Source organism: Ambystoma mexicanum, chromosome 8 (assembly GCF_040938575.1).
Source record: "Ambystoma mexicanum isolate Mex_15411 chromosome 8, UKY_AmexF1_1, whole genome shotgun sequence".
NCBI classification, from domain to species: Eukaryota; Metazoa; Chordata; class Amphibia; order Caudata; family Ambystomatidae; genus Ambystoma; species Ambystoma mexicanum.
The window spans coordinates 341096458-341111101 of record NC_090929.1 but is presented as its reverse complement, the minus strand read 5'-3'; the positions used below and the strand labels follow the sequence as shown (position 1 = coordinate 341111101).

At 44.9% G+C, this 14644-nt stretch overlaps 1 protein-coding gene across 3 annotated transcripts in view; it reads right to left on the bottom strand.

The window, feature by feature from the left end:
- NOXA1 (NADPH oxidase activator 1) overlaps nucleotides 1-14644 on the bottom strand; it is a 288049-nt gene that overhangs the window by 98643 nt on the left and 174762 nt on the right. For all 3 annotated transcript variants that reach the window (XM_069609785.1, XM_069609784.1, XM_069609786.1), the window contains one exon: nucleotides 8617-8676. In XM_069609785.1, coding sequence (XP_069465886.1) covers nucleotides 8617-8676 — 60 coding nt within the window. The remainder of the gene's footprint in view (nucleotides 1-8616; nucleotides 8677-14644) is intronic.

Sequence of the window (14644 nt, the reverse complement as noted above, 5' to 3'; positions counted from 1 at the left end):
CCAATAAACTCCAAACCTTGCAAAACAACGCCCTTAGAACAGCATTAAGCATTCCCAAAGGACAACACATATCTGACCAAAGAAGAGCCGCCAACTGGTTGGCCATCAATGACAGAATCAAACTAAAAACCCTGAACATTACACTTAACTGTCTCAATAACAAAGCACCTGCATACCTCACAGAGAAATTCACCAAGCATACATCTGAACGTCCCATCAGAAAGGCTCAAGCCAATAGTATTAGAATCCCTAAATTCAATCTGAAAAGAACTGGAGGCTCAAGCTTCCCTGTACTGGCAGCTCATCTATGGAACTCTATCCCGGATTCCCCAAGAGCCACACCTTCCTTCCACTCCTTCAAATCCAATGTTAAACTCTAGCTACACACCAACGACTGCTGACATTTTACCTTTGACTGACCGGTTTCCACCTACCGAGACACCCGTGTTGAAATCAACACACCTACGCTAATTTTCCTCTATCTACACCTCTTCGAATCCTTTCTGTGAACAACTGTAAATGTACACCTCATATATGTCATTTTAGTATCAGGAACCTTACCTGTGATGCACATATACATCTCTCCACTCTTAATGCTGCCTCAAGTTGTTTTTGTAAATACTAATATAACCTTCACTTGTAACTGATACCGTGACTGTAAATGTAAGATATTCATGTAACTGTACAATAAGAAATGTAAGATATTTATGTAACTGTAACCTAAGATTTCACAGGCGCCCAGTTGCCTAATGGCCCGGTGCGCTCTATAAATAAATAAACAATACAATTGAGGAGCATGATGCCAGCGTCCATCAGTGGACAACTGCAGTCAGCATCAACTGGACTTTGCCAGACTTCACCCTGGGCTTTGGCCAGGATTTGATGTAAAATAGGTCAGGGACCAATGGGCCGGCCAAAAATGTTGCCAAAGTGTGTGGCTTCAAGCGTTTAAACAGCCTCCAGGAGGAGGAGGCAGGTGAGGTGAGTGGGCTGCCCCACAAGGGGAGCAGCAGATGTGGTACTTCACTCACCCTCGCAACCAGGATCAACAAAGATGTTAAAGCAGCGGGTACACACAGCTGATGCCGAAGAGGAAGCACGGCAGGGCCAGCACACGCAGGCTCAGCTGCAGACAGCAGCGAACAGACTTTGCCGGACTTCGCCCCGGGCATCACCCAGGATGTGATGTAAAATAGTTCCAGGGTCGATGGGTGGGTGAAAAGGGGGCGTAGCCAAACTCTGTGGCTCCAAGGCAATGGAAACAGCGTCCAGGAGGAGCAGGAAGGTGAGTGGGCTGCCCCGTAAGGTGAGCAGCAGATGTGGTACTTCACTTGCCCTCACAATCAGGGTCATTGAAGATGGTAAAGCAGCAGGTACACACAGCTGATGCTGGAGAGGAAACCCAGCAGGGCCAGCACACGCAGAATCGGCTGCAGACAGCAGCAATCAGGCTTTGCTGGACTTTGCCCGGCGCTATTTTTTTTATTGTTCTTTTCTTACATGCTCAAAACCGGGCACCAGTTTCTAAGTGCGAGCCCGGGATTTGAACCTGTGTTGCGATACATTGTCTTGCTTCCAAGACGAACGTGTTGCCCTGAGCTATCCCTCCCCGCCCAGGATGTGATGTAAAATAGGTCTGGGGCCGGTGTGCGGGCCAAAAGGGAGGAAGGTCTGTGGCTCCAAGGCAATGGAAACAGCCTCCAGGAAGTTGAGGCAGGTGAGGTGAGTGGGCTGCCCCACAAGGGGAGCAGCAGATGTGGTGCTTCACTCGCCCTCACAACCAGGATTACCGAAGATGGTAAAGCAGCATGCAAACAGAGGAAGCACGGCAGGGCCAGCACATGCAGACTCAGCTGCAGACAGCAGCAACCAGACTTTGCCAGACTTCGCCCTAGGCTTTTCCCAGGATGGGATGTAAAATAGGTCCGGGCCAAAAGGGTTCGTGGCCAAAGTCTGTGGCTCCAAGGCAATGGAAACAGCCACAAGGAGGAGGAGGCAGGTGAGTGGGCTGCCCCACGTGGGGAGCAGCAGAGGTGGTGCTTCACTCGCCCTCACAACCAGGATCACCGAAGATGGTAAAGCAGCAGGCGCAAACAGCTGACGCTAAAGAGGAAGCACGGCAGGGCCAGCACACGCAGACTCAGCGGCAGACAGTAGCGACCAGACTTTGCCAGACACCCCTTTTATGGCCACACACAGCACATACTACAATCCAAGCCTGGGACCAGAAAAGTGTGGCCTTTCCACTAAATACTGGCTGGATTCTAATGGAAGGGCATTGACTGCCTCTCGCCTTCCAAATAACAGAACAAATACGCACTGAGCACAAAAGTGGTGCCACCCTCATGAGAGGAGAACAGTGTAATAACTTGATTTTAAGCCGCCCCATGTGCAGGTGCAGAGAAGCCAATTGAGTAGATGCCATTGTTTTCAAGTGACTGTACTGTATTTGTTTATGTAAATGTCTTGTTGAGCACTGAGGTGTCATCTTACTCCCACTCCATCATGCTGAATTTCTTAAGCATCTGGACAGAGATGACGTTGCTGTCCTTGTAGTAGGGGATGTCGGGCTGTGGATTTAGAGCTCAACAGGTTATTTTTTTCTGGGTCCTGTGGGCAGGTGGAGGGGCCTGCAACTTTCTTGGATAATGGGTTGGGGGAGAGGGATTTGTAAGACCCCAGGTGAGGAAGTGTTGTTGTAAAAGTCTTCTGGAAAGAGGGGAGGGTTGGTTTGGCACGCAGGCGAGTGTTAAAGGCATATCAGTGTAGTGACCCTCAATCCTTACGGCTTCATCCCACTGTTTTGTGTGAAGTTGGGTTCAGTGCTGACTGATTGGTGCTTAACACCAGCGACGCATGGTGCGGGCGGGTGCGTGGGGCATTTTCCTTTGATAGTCAGATTCTCTGCCCTGGTCACAATACCGTCAGTGATGGAGAAGATGGACTGCCATGCAATATTCCTCTGGGAGTCGCAGGAGCTGCTTTAAGACAGGGGAGATCAGAGAGACATTGTCTTAACTTGTTTTGGATTCTATGGAGCACATATAGGTAAGGTCTGAACGAATACAGAGCAAGGTTAGTTTCCAGCAGACTAGGAATATTGAGCCGTTGACTCAATCCCCACCTCCCAAACAGATCTTTAACTCCTCTGGAAAGCTTGAGGAGGGCTATGTACTCAATCTTTTATCCTCTTCTAAATGCCCATTCGACATACTAACACCTAAGGTGTCCAAGGAGATCCTGCCGTTATTCAAAAAACAAATTCTCTCCTTTTTCGATTCTTTGCTGAATATCAGAATGTTCCCATCAGTCTGAAAACAGGCAGTAGTGCGACCATTACTGAAAAAGGCTTCCTTAAATCCTACAGATCCCAGCAACTTCAGTCTGATCTGATTACTGCCCCATTTGGCAAAACAGCTTGAACTTGTGGTAGTTTATCAACGTCAGCAGCATATGGAGATCACCAACTTACTTGATTTGGACCAGTTTGGTTTTAGACTGGCCCAAAGTACAGAACCCGTACAAACAGCTAGTCCTGATGAGTGAAGGGATGCGAAGGATGGAGGAAGAAGAGGAAGACCAGGAGTGCTGTTGCTGCTGGACTTGTAGGCAGTGTTCACTGACCCATATCACGTCATTCATGCTTTCTGCCTCCTACTGTCCCATGATGCCTTAGGGTGAAAGTTAGCACTCTACCAAACTCTGAATACATACATGCAGAAATGAACCTATAGTTCCTTCTGCGGGGCCTGACAGAGACTAAACTACAAAAGTTGAATCAAGAACATACCGGCACCTATTAAGTTTAGTAGGATTTTGGGGGGAGTAGCCTTCTCAGCAACGTGGGGTGGACGATGGAAGTTGGTGTGAGAAAGGACTGGATCCCAACTAGAAACCCAGTGTTGTAATTTCGGTTATGCTGTCGGGCCCACTGCCAGTTGCAGAGGCTCGGTGATCTTAACAGGCGGCCATTTTGATGGTCCGCAACCAGGATCCCTGCCCTATAATCCGTAATTTTTCTAACATTCTTGAGTTATGGTGACTATTGACGGATATGCTTTGTTTATTCAAAGATCTTTGGTGCGGCTGTGACATTATCATGATCGTGATGAGAAGAAAAAACCAGCATTGGCGTTAGCATTTACTGTTATTTGCATTTTGCGTTTACAGGCACCAGGGTGCAAGGAGGAGAGTGCAATGTTTTAAAGGAGGATACCATAAGGGGTGCAGGTGTGCAATGAAATGAGTAGGGAAAGCGTGGGGAGAGCAAGAGAGCGACAGCGTGCGTGGCAAGAGAGAGAAAGCGACAGTGCTCTCGGGGCGAGAGAGCGACATCACGCGCAGAAAAAGAGCAACAACGTATGCAGGAAGAGAGCTAGCGACAGCATGCCTAGGCAGAGAGATCGGCAATGTGTGCAGGGAGAGAGAGAGCAATAGCACTGCCGTAGTGGTATTAACTGGCCATCGATGGTAACAGCTGTACAATGGAGCAAGTACCTGGGCATATAATAGCAGTGTCTGGCAAATGCCTAAAGCCTACACACAAGACAAAACTGTTGCCTTTGCCAATGCTTGTTTTGAACAAGACTTCAGTGAAGGGCACGCATAGATCTGGTGGATGAAGGCAGACCTGGTTAAGACATTTTTATTACACCAGATGTGCTTTTCCAGATCCAATTAAGTCATTAACTCTCAGAAGACTGCTTTGAAAAAATACAGTCAGGCACCTCATGCAGAAAGTTTGATGGTAATATTTGATATAGTTAGCTCAAAGATGTTCCAGGAGTATATGCTTTGGGCAGGAAGGAGCAGGAAGTGGGTGGGAACGGCCATCAGGGTTAGCATGGCCATGGGCAGTTAATGTGTGGGTAAATAATGAAACACCCACATGCTTTGTGTCCCTCATCATATGCCAACAGTACCACTATTATAGTGAGCAGTGCAAAATAACATTTTCCTGGTACTTCCTTAAAACCTCAACCATCACTTTAGTATTTTGTGGTACAAGAAATATTGAAAGCACCAGAAACGTTTGAGAGGTCTCAGGAGAATCAAGTGTCTGTAACCCATGGCTCTCCAGATGTTTTGAACTATGACTCCCATGATCCTTCACCATTGACTATGCTGGCTAGGGCTGATGGTAGTTGTAGTCCAAAACAACTGGAACGTCAAAGGTTGCAAATGTCTGTGTTGAGTACCAACCGAGAAACTTGCTGGTCATATTTTCAATTCCTGGCAAGGCCACCTCAGCCTTTCATCCTTTTGAGATTAATAAAATGAGTACCATTTGAGTGCCTATTTTTCAAGTACCAGGAAAAATTACTCATATTGTGCTACATTATGCAAAATCCCATTAAGCATTCTTATTGTTTAAAACATACTAAAGGAAATGGTATTCATAACGTGAAACCGCACAGTTCGCTGCATTATGTGATTTCTTTTGATGTGTCCGTTGTTGAAAGGTGTCCCATAGATAGTAACAGGGACAGAATTCTTTTGGGGTGCCGGATGATTCAATTTCAGAATTCATTACATTTTCAGGGTGGTACTTGAATTGACCTGGTATAATTAGCATTAGATGTGTTCCTTGCCAAGCTGTTTATGTTTAAGACTTGATGATGCAAGAACAACTTCAACATGAGGTGCTGTACATAGAACAATATGGCGTGTTGAGTCTAGAAGGGGTTGAGGTTGGAGGGAGAGAAGGTCATTTCATTATGAAGTCTTCTGCATAGTTGTTTTGTCCCATATCTGCATTTAATATATTTATAATTTGAGACACACGAGATTGCTCAGAATAATTGCATTAGAGAAGTGCTTTCCCTGATCTACAGTCCACTCTGCTTGCTAAATCCTCCACTGAACTCGGCGTACGCTTAAACGATTTGTGTGCAACATTTAGGCACAAGCTCAAATCCCATCGCAGTCTTTTGTCCTTTTGGAGTTGATAAACTGAATACCATAGGTGCCGAGTACAGGTAGGCAGAGGGGGCAAGTGCCCCCTTACTTCTGAAGCAACAAGGGCAGGAAACACACTTTGCCCCCGTATAATGTTTACACAAATGAGATAACGCACAAGAAGCTTTTATAAAGCGGTCGCTTGTGGCCAATACATTTCATTTACAATTACCTTCAAAACGAAAAGAAAGTAATGAAAATAAAACGTATCCGCCATGCTTTCCTGTGTCGGCACCCAGTGCGCGCTGGAGCCACACTGGAACATGGCCATTATTGTGGTGCTGGAATAACAATGGAAACTGGGGATACTACAAGCACCAGAATGCAAAGTGACGTGAGGAAAAGGGTCTGACCTGTCAGAATATTTCATCACTGACACAGGACAAATGAGGAGCCCGGAAACACTACTTGGCCCCCTGCTTTACCTTTACGGCCTCACCCCACTAGCAACTTCTTGCGCAATGTAGGATTTAAAGATGTATTCTCTGTCACAGGAACCAGTATCACTGTGCAGGCGAGGACAGTTTTATCAGAGCCATCTCCCGTGCAATGTGTGGGCCCGGGGCTTGGCGTGCTTACCGCTGCCAATGCCCCTCACCATGGAGGGGGCCATTCCAGGCCATCTGTCGGCCTTTCATGGGCCTGCTCTTTAATGGTGGGACTCGGCACTGGGCACTGTTCTCCCCTCTGCTATCTACACCCACGACATCTGTGTTGAGGTCGCAAAAATAAAGGAGCAGAAGCTGGCAGGAAAATAAAACAAGTATCTCGCCGCTGGTGCAAGCAGCTGGCAAACTCTGAGCCAATTTTGTGTTGCTTCTCTTGTGAACTGAGAGGTGAATGTCACTCAAGCGCTTATTTCCCCCGGTCCTCCGCCGTCCACGGGGCAGCCCAGGCCACAAGTTCTCTGCTCACGTGGCTTCCCAGAACTTGCGCTGTATTTGAAGAGGGCTGGCGCGTCCACTCACCAGTGTGCCCCTCCTTCCCCAGAATGTAATTGCGATAAGCCGTGCTGCCAAGTGCACGGTTCCAGTTCAGATATCAGTGGTCCTGGGGCTGTCTGTTTTTTTGGAACCAATCGCTTCTTCCATTAGCAGTGCACATTTTGAAAATGGCTGCCTTGAGGAAATAAATACAGACTGGAGAGCCAGTCATATAATGCTGACATCACTTACTGCACATCCAATCAGGTACAGCTTACATCACAAGACACTCAAGGACCACCCACAAATCAGTCCATGGACATTTCCAGGCACATTTTACAAAAAAACGTGTGTATATATATATATATATATATATATATATATATATATATATATATATATATATATATATATATATATATATATTACAGTAACTTGTTTGTTTTTAAAAGAAAATACATGTTTTTGTTTTTTGTTTTGTTTATGGTTTTAAAAAAACCTTTACAAAACAGAATACATACATAAAAAAAAATTCAATTCACTTAAAAACATCTTTCAAAGATAGAAAGTAGCACAACTCTCTTCAAGAAATGTTCAATTCGCTATACTCAGTAGTACAACTTAAATAGGAAGATACGAATAACATAAAAATCGTTACTTAATGTTAATTAATTAGTTATCCCATCATTCACAGGAAATGTGCAAAATACGTGATGTATAATACTTCATAATAATCACTGAGTCAAGATCTTAAAATCAACGCTTTAGGTGGAACAGTGCGTCCTACGTCTCACTAGATTGTGCAGTTTTTAAGGGTGTTAGCAAACATTGTATGTTAAAATGGCCACATTTAGTTTAGGTAACACTATGGACAATCACCATCTTTTTGCAAGAATATTCAATGTGCAAGTTGTTAAAAGTTGTTAAAAGTTAAGAATTGTGCAAACTGCAAATCAAAATCATTGAGATTCCATAATCGTTGTTTCATTAAAAACAATCTTTGTGCAAAATATGTTATGTGCAAATTATTGTAGAATCAAAATTGTGCACATTTTGCTAATAAAATCATTACCGGGTTTCATGAAAGTTCTGTCAAGTAGGGCAAACAAGTGATACAGTTTCTGCTCTTATTTAAGACCATACCTCATGCTAAATTGCAAATAAATTTAGTTCCAGTTCAATAGTTTTAAGAAAACAAACCAGGGCAAAAATCAATGGTTTGTGTGCACCCATCATCATTTTAAGAAAATACATTAACATATGATACATAACTTAAAAGCTGGCGAAAATGAGTCAAATAACTTTTTTTTAACATTAACATATGGTGGTCGCCTTTTAGAAGTACAAATGGCTGACAAATTCAGCACGCAATACAAATTCAGAGAAAGAGTGCAAAAGGGGTGTGGTTTAGGGTGGAGATGGGTGGGAATGGGCAGATAATCACATAGATTTGACTTAGTGATGGACAGTAAATGGGTGGGACACATAGCCAAACAACACAAATCCATCCTCATATGACCCCTGCATTGAAAAGCATTAGAGACCCTCAGTCAAAGCCCCTATTTGAAGCTGCTATGTTAAATCTCTTATTTTTATGACAATAGTTTCGGCTTAAAGGTAGCACTTTCAGCACCACCTAATAGCCAAAACTAACGAGGTAAAATGGATTCACAAAAACAAATGTAGCGTTAAAGCTTTCATGACCGATCAGCAGATCTGAACATGGCAATCTTACCCTATTTTCGGCCTTGGGGTCGTTGACGGGCTCTAGTAGAGAAAATGGCAGCAGAATCTTCTGCGAAAAGAAAATACAGACCATGTTAAGGATTCTTGCACAGTTCACATGTTCCCTAATAATACAAATAGGTTATTTAGTTAGGCATGTTTGTTGCCCCTTAAGCACATGTGCGTGTATTTTGGTCCATTTCACAAAAATGTATAATAGCCCAGCACTTAATTAGCAAATGCAAGTTATATTTCTACATGTAATTCTTTTAGCTTTGTTAGTCTGTAGGATTTGGAGCATCAACAAATCTATACAAGAAAAGGATTATTCCGCAGTTGCAAGAGTGAGCGAACCTGCACACGAAATGTGATGGAGTAGTTATGGAGTAACAATATGAGAGTGCTCGAATGAAGGGAATGGAAAAGCTCTTGCCAACCTGGGAGTGATCCATGAAAACTCCCCATCCCTTTAGACTCTAGTCTCCCAGGATGCTAGGTCACAGAGCCACCATGTCATGCTGACTAGAAATAACAGAACTCCCTCTACTCCTACATTCCCCATTGTACCCTGAAAATGCTGAAAAAGGTCCACAATAGTACAGCTGGAACTAAGGCATGCAGTGGGGATATGACTTCAGCTACTGCAACTCTGCAACTCTGCTGGACATGTGATTCTGGTGGTGTGTGGCTGATTTATCTGCAGACCTGTGTACTGATGCAGCAAAGAGGACACTGCTACTTGTGAACAGCTGCAGGTTCAAGGAAAGGACTGGAGCAGCAGCACCATGGGCACATATTTGAGAGGGTACTCAAGTACACATACATTCATTAGAGATGGGGAGATAGTGGAACCGCAACACGTGGGCTGGTGATGCAGAAGAGCCATGCTCACAATGAAAGAGTTTGCACCTCAGTTCCAAAACCCAGATCATATGAAAAAGAGAGAATCAGCACAGCAGATCTATTGGACAGTCACGTATGGAGCCAATAGAACCACCAGGATCAAATGGTGCATTTTACAACACGCTTTCTGTGAACAATTAAGAAAAAAGCCACTCTGTTTACGGTCATTCCTCTAAGGCAAGACTTGAAGAAATCCATTAGATGCCAAGTCACAGACAGTGTAAAGGAGCTTTTTCCAATGCATTTTCATGATGCCTGTGCCCCCTATATGCCAGTATTCTGCCAGTATATACAAACGTGTTCATGCTTACTGTGCCTATACATGTCCTTGCTGACCATCAATATATGCCACTATTTCCACATAAGCAATGGAAACCAACTCAATGGTGTGTATGTGGAAACATACACACCATTGAGTTGGCTTTCATTGATTTCCCTGCCAGCGTATGGTTGAGCTGGGACTCCCAAAGTTAGTTGGAACTATTTCCACATAAGAACATAAGCATGTTTGCTTTGCCCATAATGTTAGTAAAGATATTATAGAAAATCCAGTCCATGCTGGTTACACCAAGATATGTAATTATTCTCACATATAAACATACTCCTGTTGTCTTTGCCCTTAATGCCAGTAAAAATAGAGAATGCAACCGTAAGAAATCATGTCCAGACTAGCTTTGCCAATATAGGCCAGTATGGCCACGTAAGAACGTAAGAACACCTTTGTTTGCTTTGCTCTTAGTGCCATTAAAACATTCCTATGCTAAAGTAAAAAAGTGTTCCTACATGGCACTACTGACCTGCATATTTACCACCCACAAATATGTGGACGGCCACAACCTGCAAAGTAAAGCGATGTGTCTGATTATGTAGCAGGTCCCTGAAATATGTGGGGATTGATAGAAATAGGTTGAAATGGCAAGTATGAAACAGAAAAAGACTGAAATGTCAGATACCAGATTGGGGGGTTGCAAAAGTGGCAATTAAACAACAGGGGCCTAAATTGTTATGTTATATAATGTATTGCAATTTCTAAAGCGCATATTCAACGTGACTGTCCTCTTCGTGTTAGGGTGCAAAGCATTAGAACATGAGACACCAGGGTTTAGCCATTAGGGGGGGGGCGATAGTGCTTGATGAAAAGAAAGTTCTTATGTTTAATGTTAAGACTAGTGAATGGGGGAATTTTCCTGAAAGTCTATGGAAGGGAGTTCCATAAGCGGGGAGCAACATAATTGAAAATCATTATTTTAATTTTATTTATTTTTACTTATATAGCGCTTACCGCCAAAGCACTGAATAGGTTACACAAATCATGTCAGTCTATAAGTGGTACAATAAATGCGTAAAACAATATCATGACTTAGGATGAAGAAAGAAGAAGGTTTTTAGCTGAGTGCGAAATAAAGAGAAGAGTGTAAGGGAACAAATAGATAGCGGTAGCGATTTCCAGAGTTTGGGGGCTAAGAGAGTAAAGGAACAGACGCGTGATTTAGCACAGGGAGGTCGTGATACTGAGATAAGAAGGAAGCATTGGGAGCGAAGGGGTGAGTTGGTTGATACCACCATATGAGGGAGCAGAGATAAGGAGATGCCATGCCATAAAGGCATTTGAAGACAATAGATGTGAAGTGATATTGGAGATGGTGTTCAAAGGATAGCCAGCGCTAAGAGTTAAGAACATCAAAAATAGGACTAGGAGAAGAGAGCTTATAATACGTAATAGCGCAAATTGGGGCCAGATGAGAAGCAGGGAGACCAAGAAAGAGAAGAGTAATTGTCTAGCCAAGCAAGAATAATACTAGGGACTAATAGCGTGGCCAAAGTAAAAGTTAAAAGGGATGGGCTATGTCTATGTTAAAAAGATGGTTCAAGCAGGCTCGACCAGTCGCAAGAATATGAGCGGAGAAACCAGAGAGGGAATCAAAGGTAATGCCAAGATTGAGAGTGGACGAAGAGAAAGATCGATCGCTGGGATAGGGGAAGAAAATAGAGGAAGGAGGAGTAGCAGGGGGGAGGACCTCAGTGACCCAATTGTCTTAGAAATGTCAGGAATTAAATCCCGGAAACATGACATGCCAAGAATTTGAAATGTCAGAGGTTATGTAGCAGAAGTCCAAAATATGTAGGATTAGATAAATAGGTCCTGAAATGACTGCCACTCGAAAGCAGGGGCCGTAAAGTGATCAAATCCGTTAGCAAAATTCTCAGCTTTCAAAGCACAAACAGCGCTGTAAAATCTCTACGATTCAATAGCAAGGACATGGAAAAATCAAGTAGCAAACAGCGGGGGCGGTGCGTATGCTAGAAAAGTGTCAAGATGGGGCAGTTGGGGGCAGAAAGTTTGCAGCACAAAGAGTGATCGCCCCTTGATTTCCATCCAGACTCACACGCTCCCCTGTACAGTGTGAATGACAGTAGTTGCAAGTCCACAGGTCAACTTAAAATGTACAGTACTTACCATCAACATTTGTAATCTTGTCCGAGACACAATATGTTCTTTGCTGTACTATGATTGGGGGATTATAGCTCAATAAACATTATCTTTATTGCCTCCCACATTGCTCTTCCAAAAACAGAATGGAAAACAAATTGCAGAACAATGGCCACCATCGTGGAATGGAGATTGCAATCACTGTTCTGTACAGCAAGTGCCAAAATATTCACCATATCCTGGCCCTGTCAGGGATGGGAGGGAGCCCAAACCCCAACATCCAAGCTGGTGCTGGAATGCATGGGGTGGGCCCCCTGGGCCCCTTCCCAGTCCCTCCTTACCCGACTGCATACGGGACCAGGACCTTGGCAGAACCAGCTGCGTCCAGACGAACAGAGGCGGAAGCCCAGGGCGGGACGCCTGTACCTGCAGTTGGGCACTGGCGGGAGGCCCAGGAATAGAAACAGCATGAGGCAGCCCAGCAGTGCGACCAGAGTGGTGCCGAGGGGGTGGTGCCGACAAAGACACCGCCGGAGAGCAGCGAATTAGCACACCCTGGGATGCGTTGACCGGGACAACACCGACTGCATCAGGGGAAGAAGAGCACGGGGGAAGGCCTGAGGTAGGAGGGCTGACTCCTGACGAGCACGTGTCCAGCTGGCAGTGTCAGCAGCAGCCAGCGTGTGTAAAGAAGACCCCACTAAACCACCAGGGATTTGTGTTAATAAATAAAGACCTCCAAAGACCTTATTCAGGAAATAAAACACCTGGGACTTTGTTTTGATATTAAAGGCAGTGGGCGAAATGTACGAAAAGAAGTAGTGGGACTATGTTCCCTACTGGCCTGCCCCCACTATCCACAAACTCCATTGCCAAGCCCCCTCTGATGCACAATACAAACCCCCAAACATATGCACCTGCTGTTTAAGGGGGCGTTCAGTGCAAGGTCAACTTCTATCTACCCCTTTATTTAGAAACGAAACCATTCCGGGAACAAATTATTTTTAAAATGAAAGTATAGGAACAGTAAACATGTATATAAAATAGTAGAGGAACACTGCTCCCAACCGCTCCCACCCACTTCGACCACTAATTAAAGGGGGCCTCCAAGAATGTCCAAACCTCCAGGGACACCAGCCACTTAGATCCAACTTTGTCCTCCATGTAAGGAATGTAGCAGTAGCAAATAGTAAGAAGGGGTGGGGCTTACAAGCCACTTTGAAGACTGTGTAAACCATTTTCCCTGGTACACCCCCTCTGGGAAGGTAGGTGGATTGGTCTGGGTAAGTTGGCCAACCCTGGGAGGGGGGGGGGGCTACATAATGGAAGGAATCAATATATTTAATCGAATTAAAAAAAACGAATGGGCGATTTATTCAAGAATCGGCTGTACGGAAATTACTACAGAAGAACATTTCTAATAAATCCCCCATTCGGCGTCATTATAGTGAACAAGGGCTGCGAGGGCTGTGGGGGGGTGTCCCGCACCCTTGTTCACTATAATGCCATCAGGGGTTTCCGGGGGTGTCCCTGCTCCGTATTGAATACAATTTTGGAAAAAAAAGAGGTCCCTGCCGCGCCGGCTCCCATTCACATAAGTGAAGGGAACCAGCATCCCAGAGGGAAGCAAGAGATGGCGGCACAAAAGGAGGTGTGCCACCAAGAGGTAAGTAAGGGTGTGGGGGGCAGTGGGTTGTCAGAAATGCTCGGGGGAGTGAAAACCAAAAGTCATTTCTGATTCCTTCAATTCATGGTAATCCAAAAGGAAAAGCCTGAGTGAAGTCTATTGTGGATTAGTTAAATGAGGACAGGAGGGGGAGGAGGACGTCTGAGAGACCAGTGGAGGAGAGTGTGACAGGAGTGTTGAGGTTACTGGAGAGAGGGGTCTGTGGACTGATTGTGCATGACAGTAAGGATTAAGTGCAGTAGAAGTAGAGTAGGATCAGTGGAGATAGTAGCAGCAGTAGTGGGAGTAGTGGAGCAGTGGTAGGAGGAGAAAGGAGGCATTGGTAGTTGGAAGATAGTGTTAGCAGGAGAAATAGTAGGACGGAGAGGGAGTCATAGTAACAGGATATAGTAAGAGTAGCGGCCGTAAAGAGTAGACTAGAGAAAGAAAAGGGGTAGTAAAATAGTGGTAGTAGTAGAGCGGTTTTGCTAGTAGAGAGGCAGTAGTAGTCAGAAGCGGTAGTGGAGTAAGAGTAGTCGTAAGGGCAGACAGGTGGCAATGGAGAGGTATTAGTAGCAAGGAGACAGAGTAGTAGGAAGGGGGAGGAGAAAATAACAGTGGAGAGAGTAGCAGAGTGGTAGTTGGAGGTAGTGGTGAGCGGAGTCGAGCAGGAAAGTAAAAGGGTGGAGGTAGGAAGGCAGAGTGTAACATCAGAGGGACAGTACAGACATGGGGAGGAGAACATCTCGGGAAGCCAGAGTAGTAGATGAACATGTGAAATCCTGCGTGTGTGGAGGGCAATTGACCCTTTGTAAAAGAAAGCAGTATCTGCATTATGTTAAACAAAACATATAAAAAAGCTCAACGGTGCATAGCTTATTGTCAGGGACCATGGGCACCCTAACTGTCCCGTGCCATGCCGCCATGGTCGCTACGGCGGAGAATGGACATTGCTGTAGAAACGAGGACTCCCGAAACACCTAGTGAGAGACGAATGGTATCAGGATACCTCTTGATGCCTCGTTACCATGGCAACTC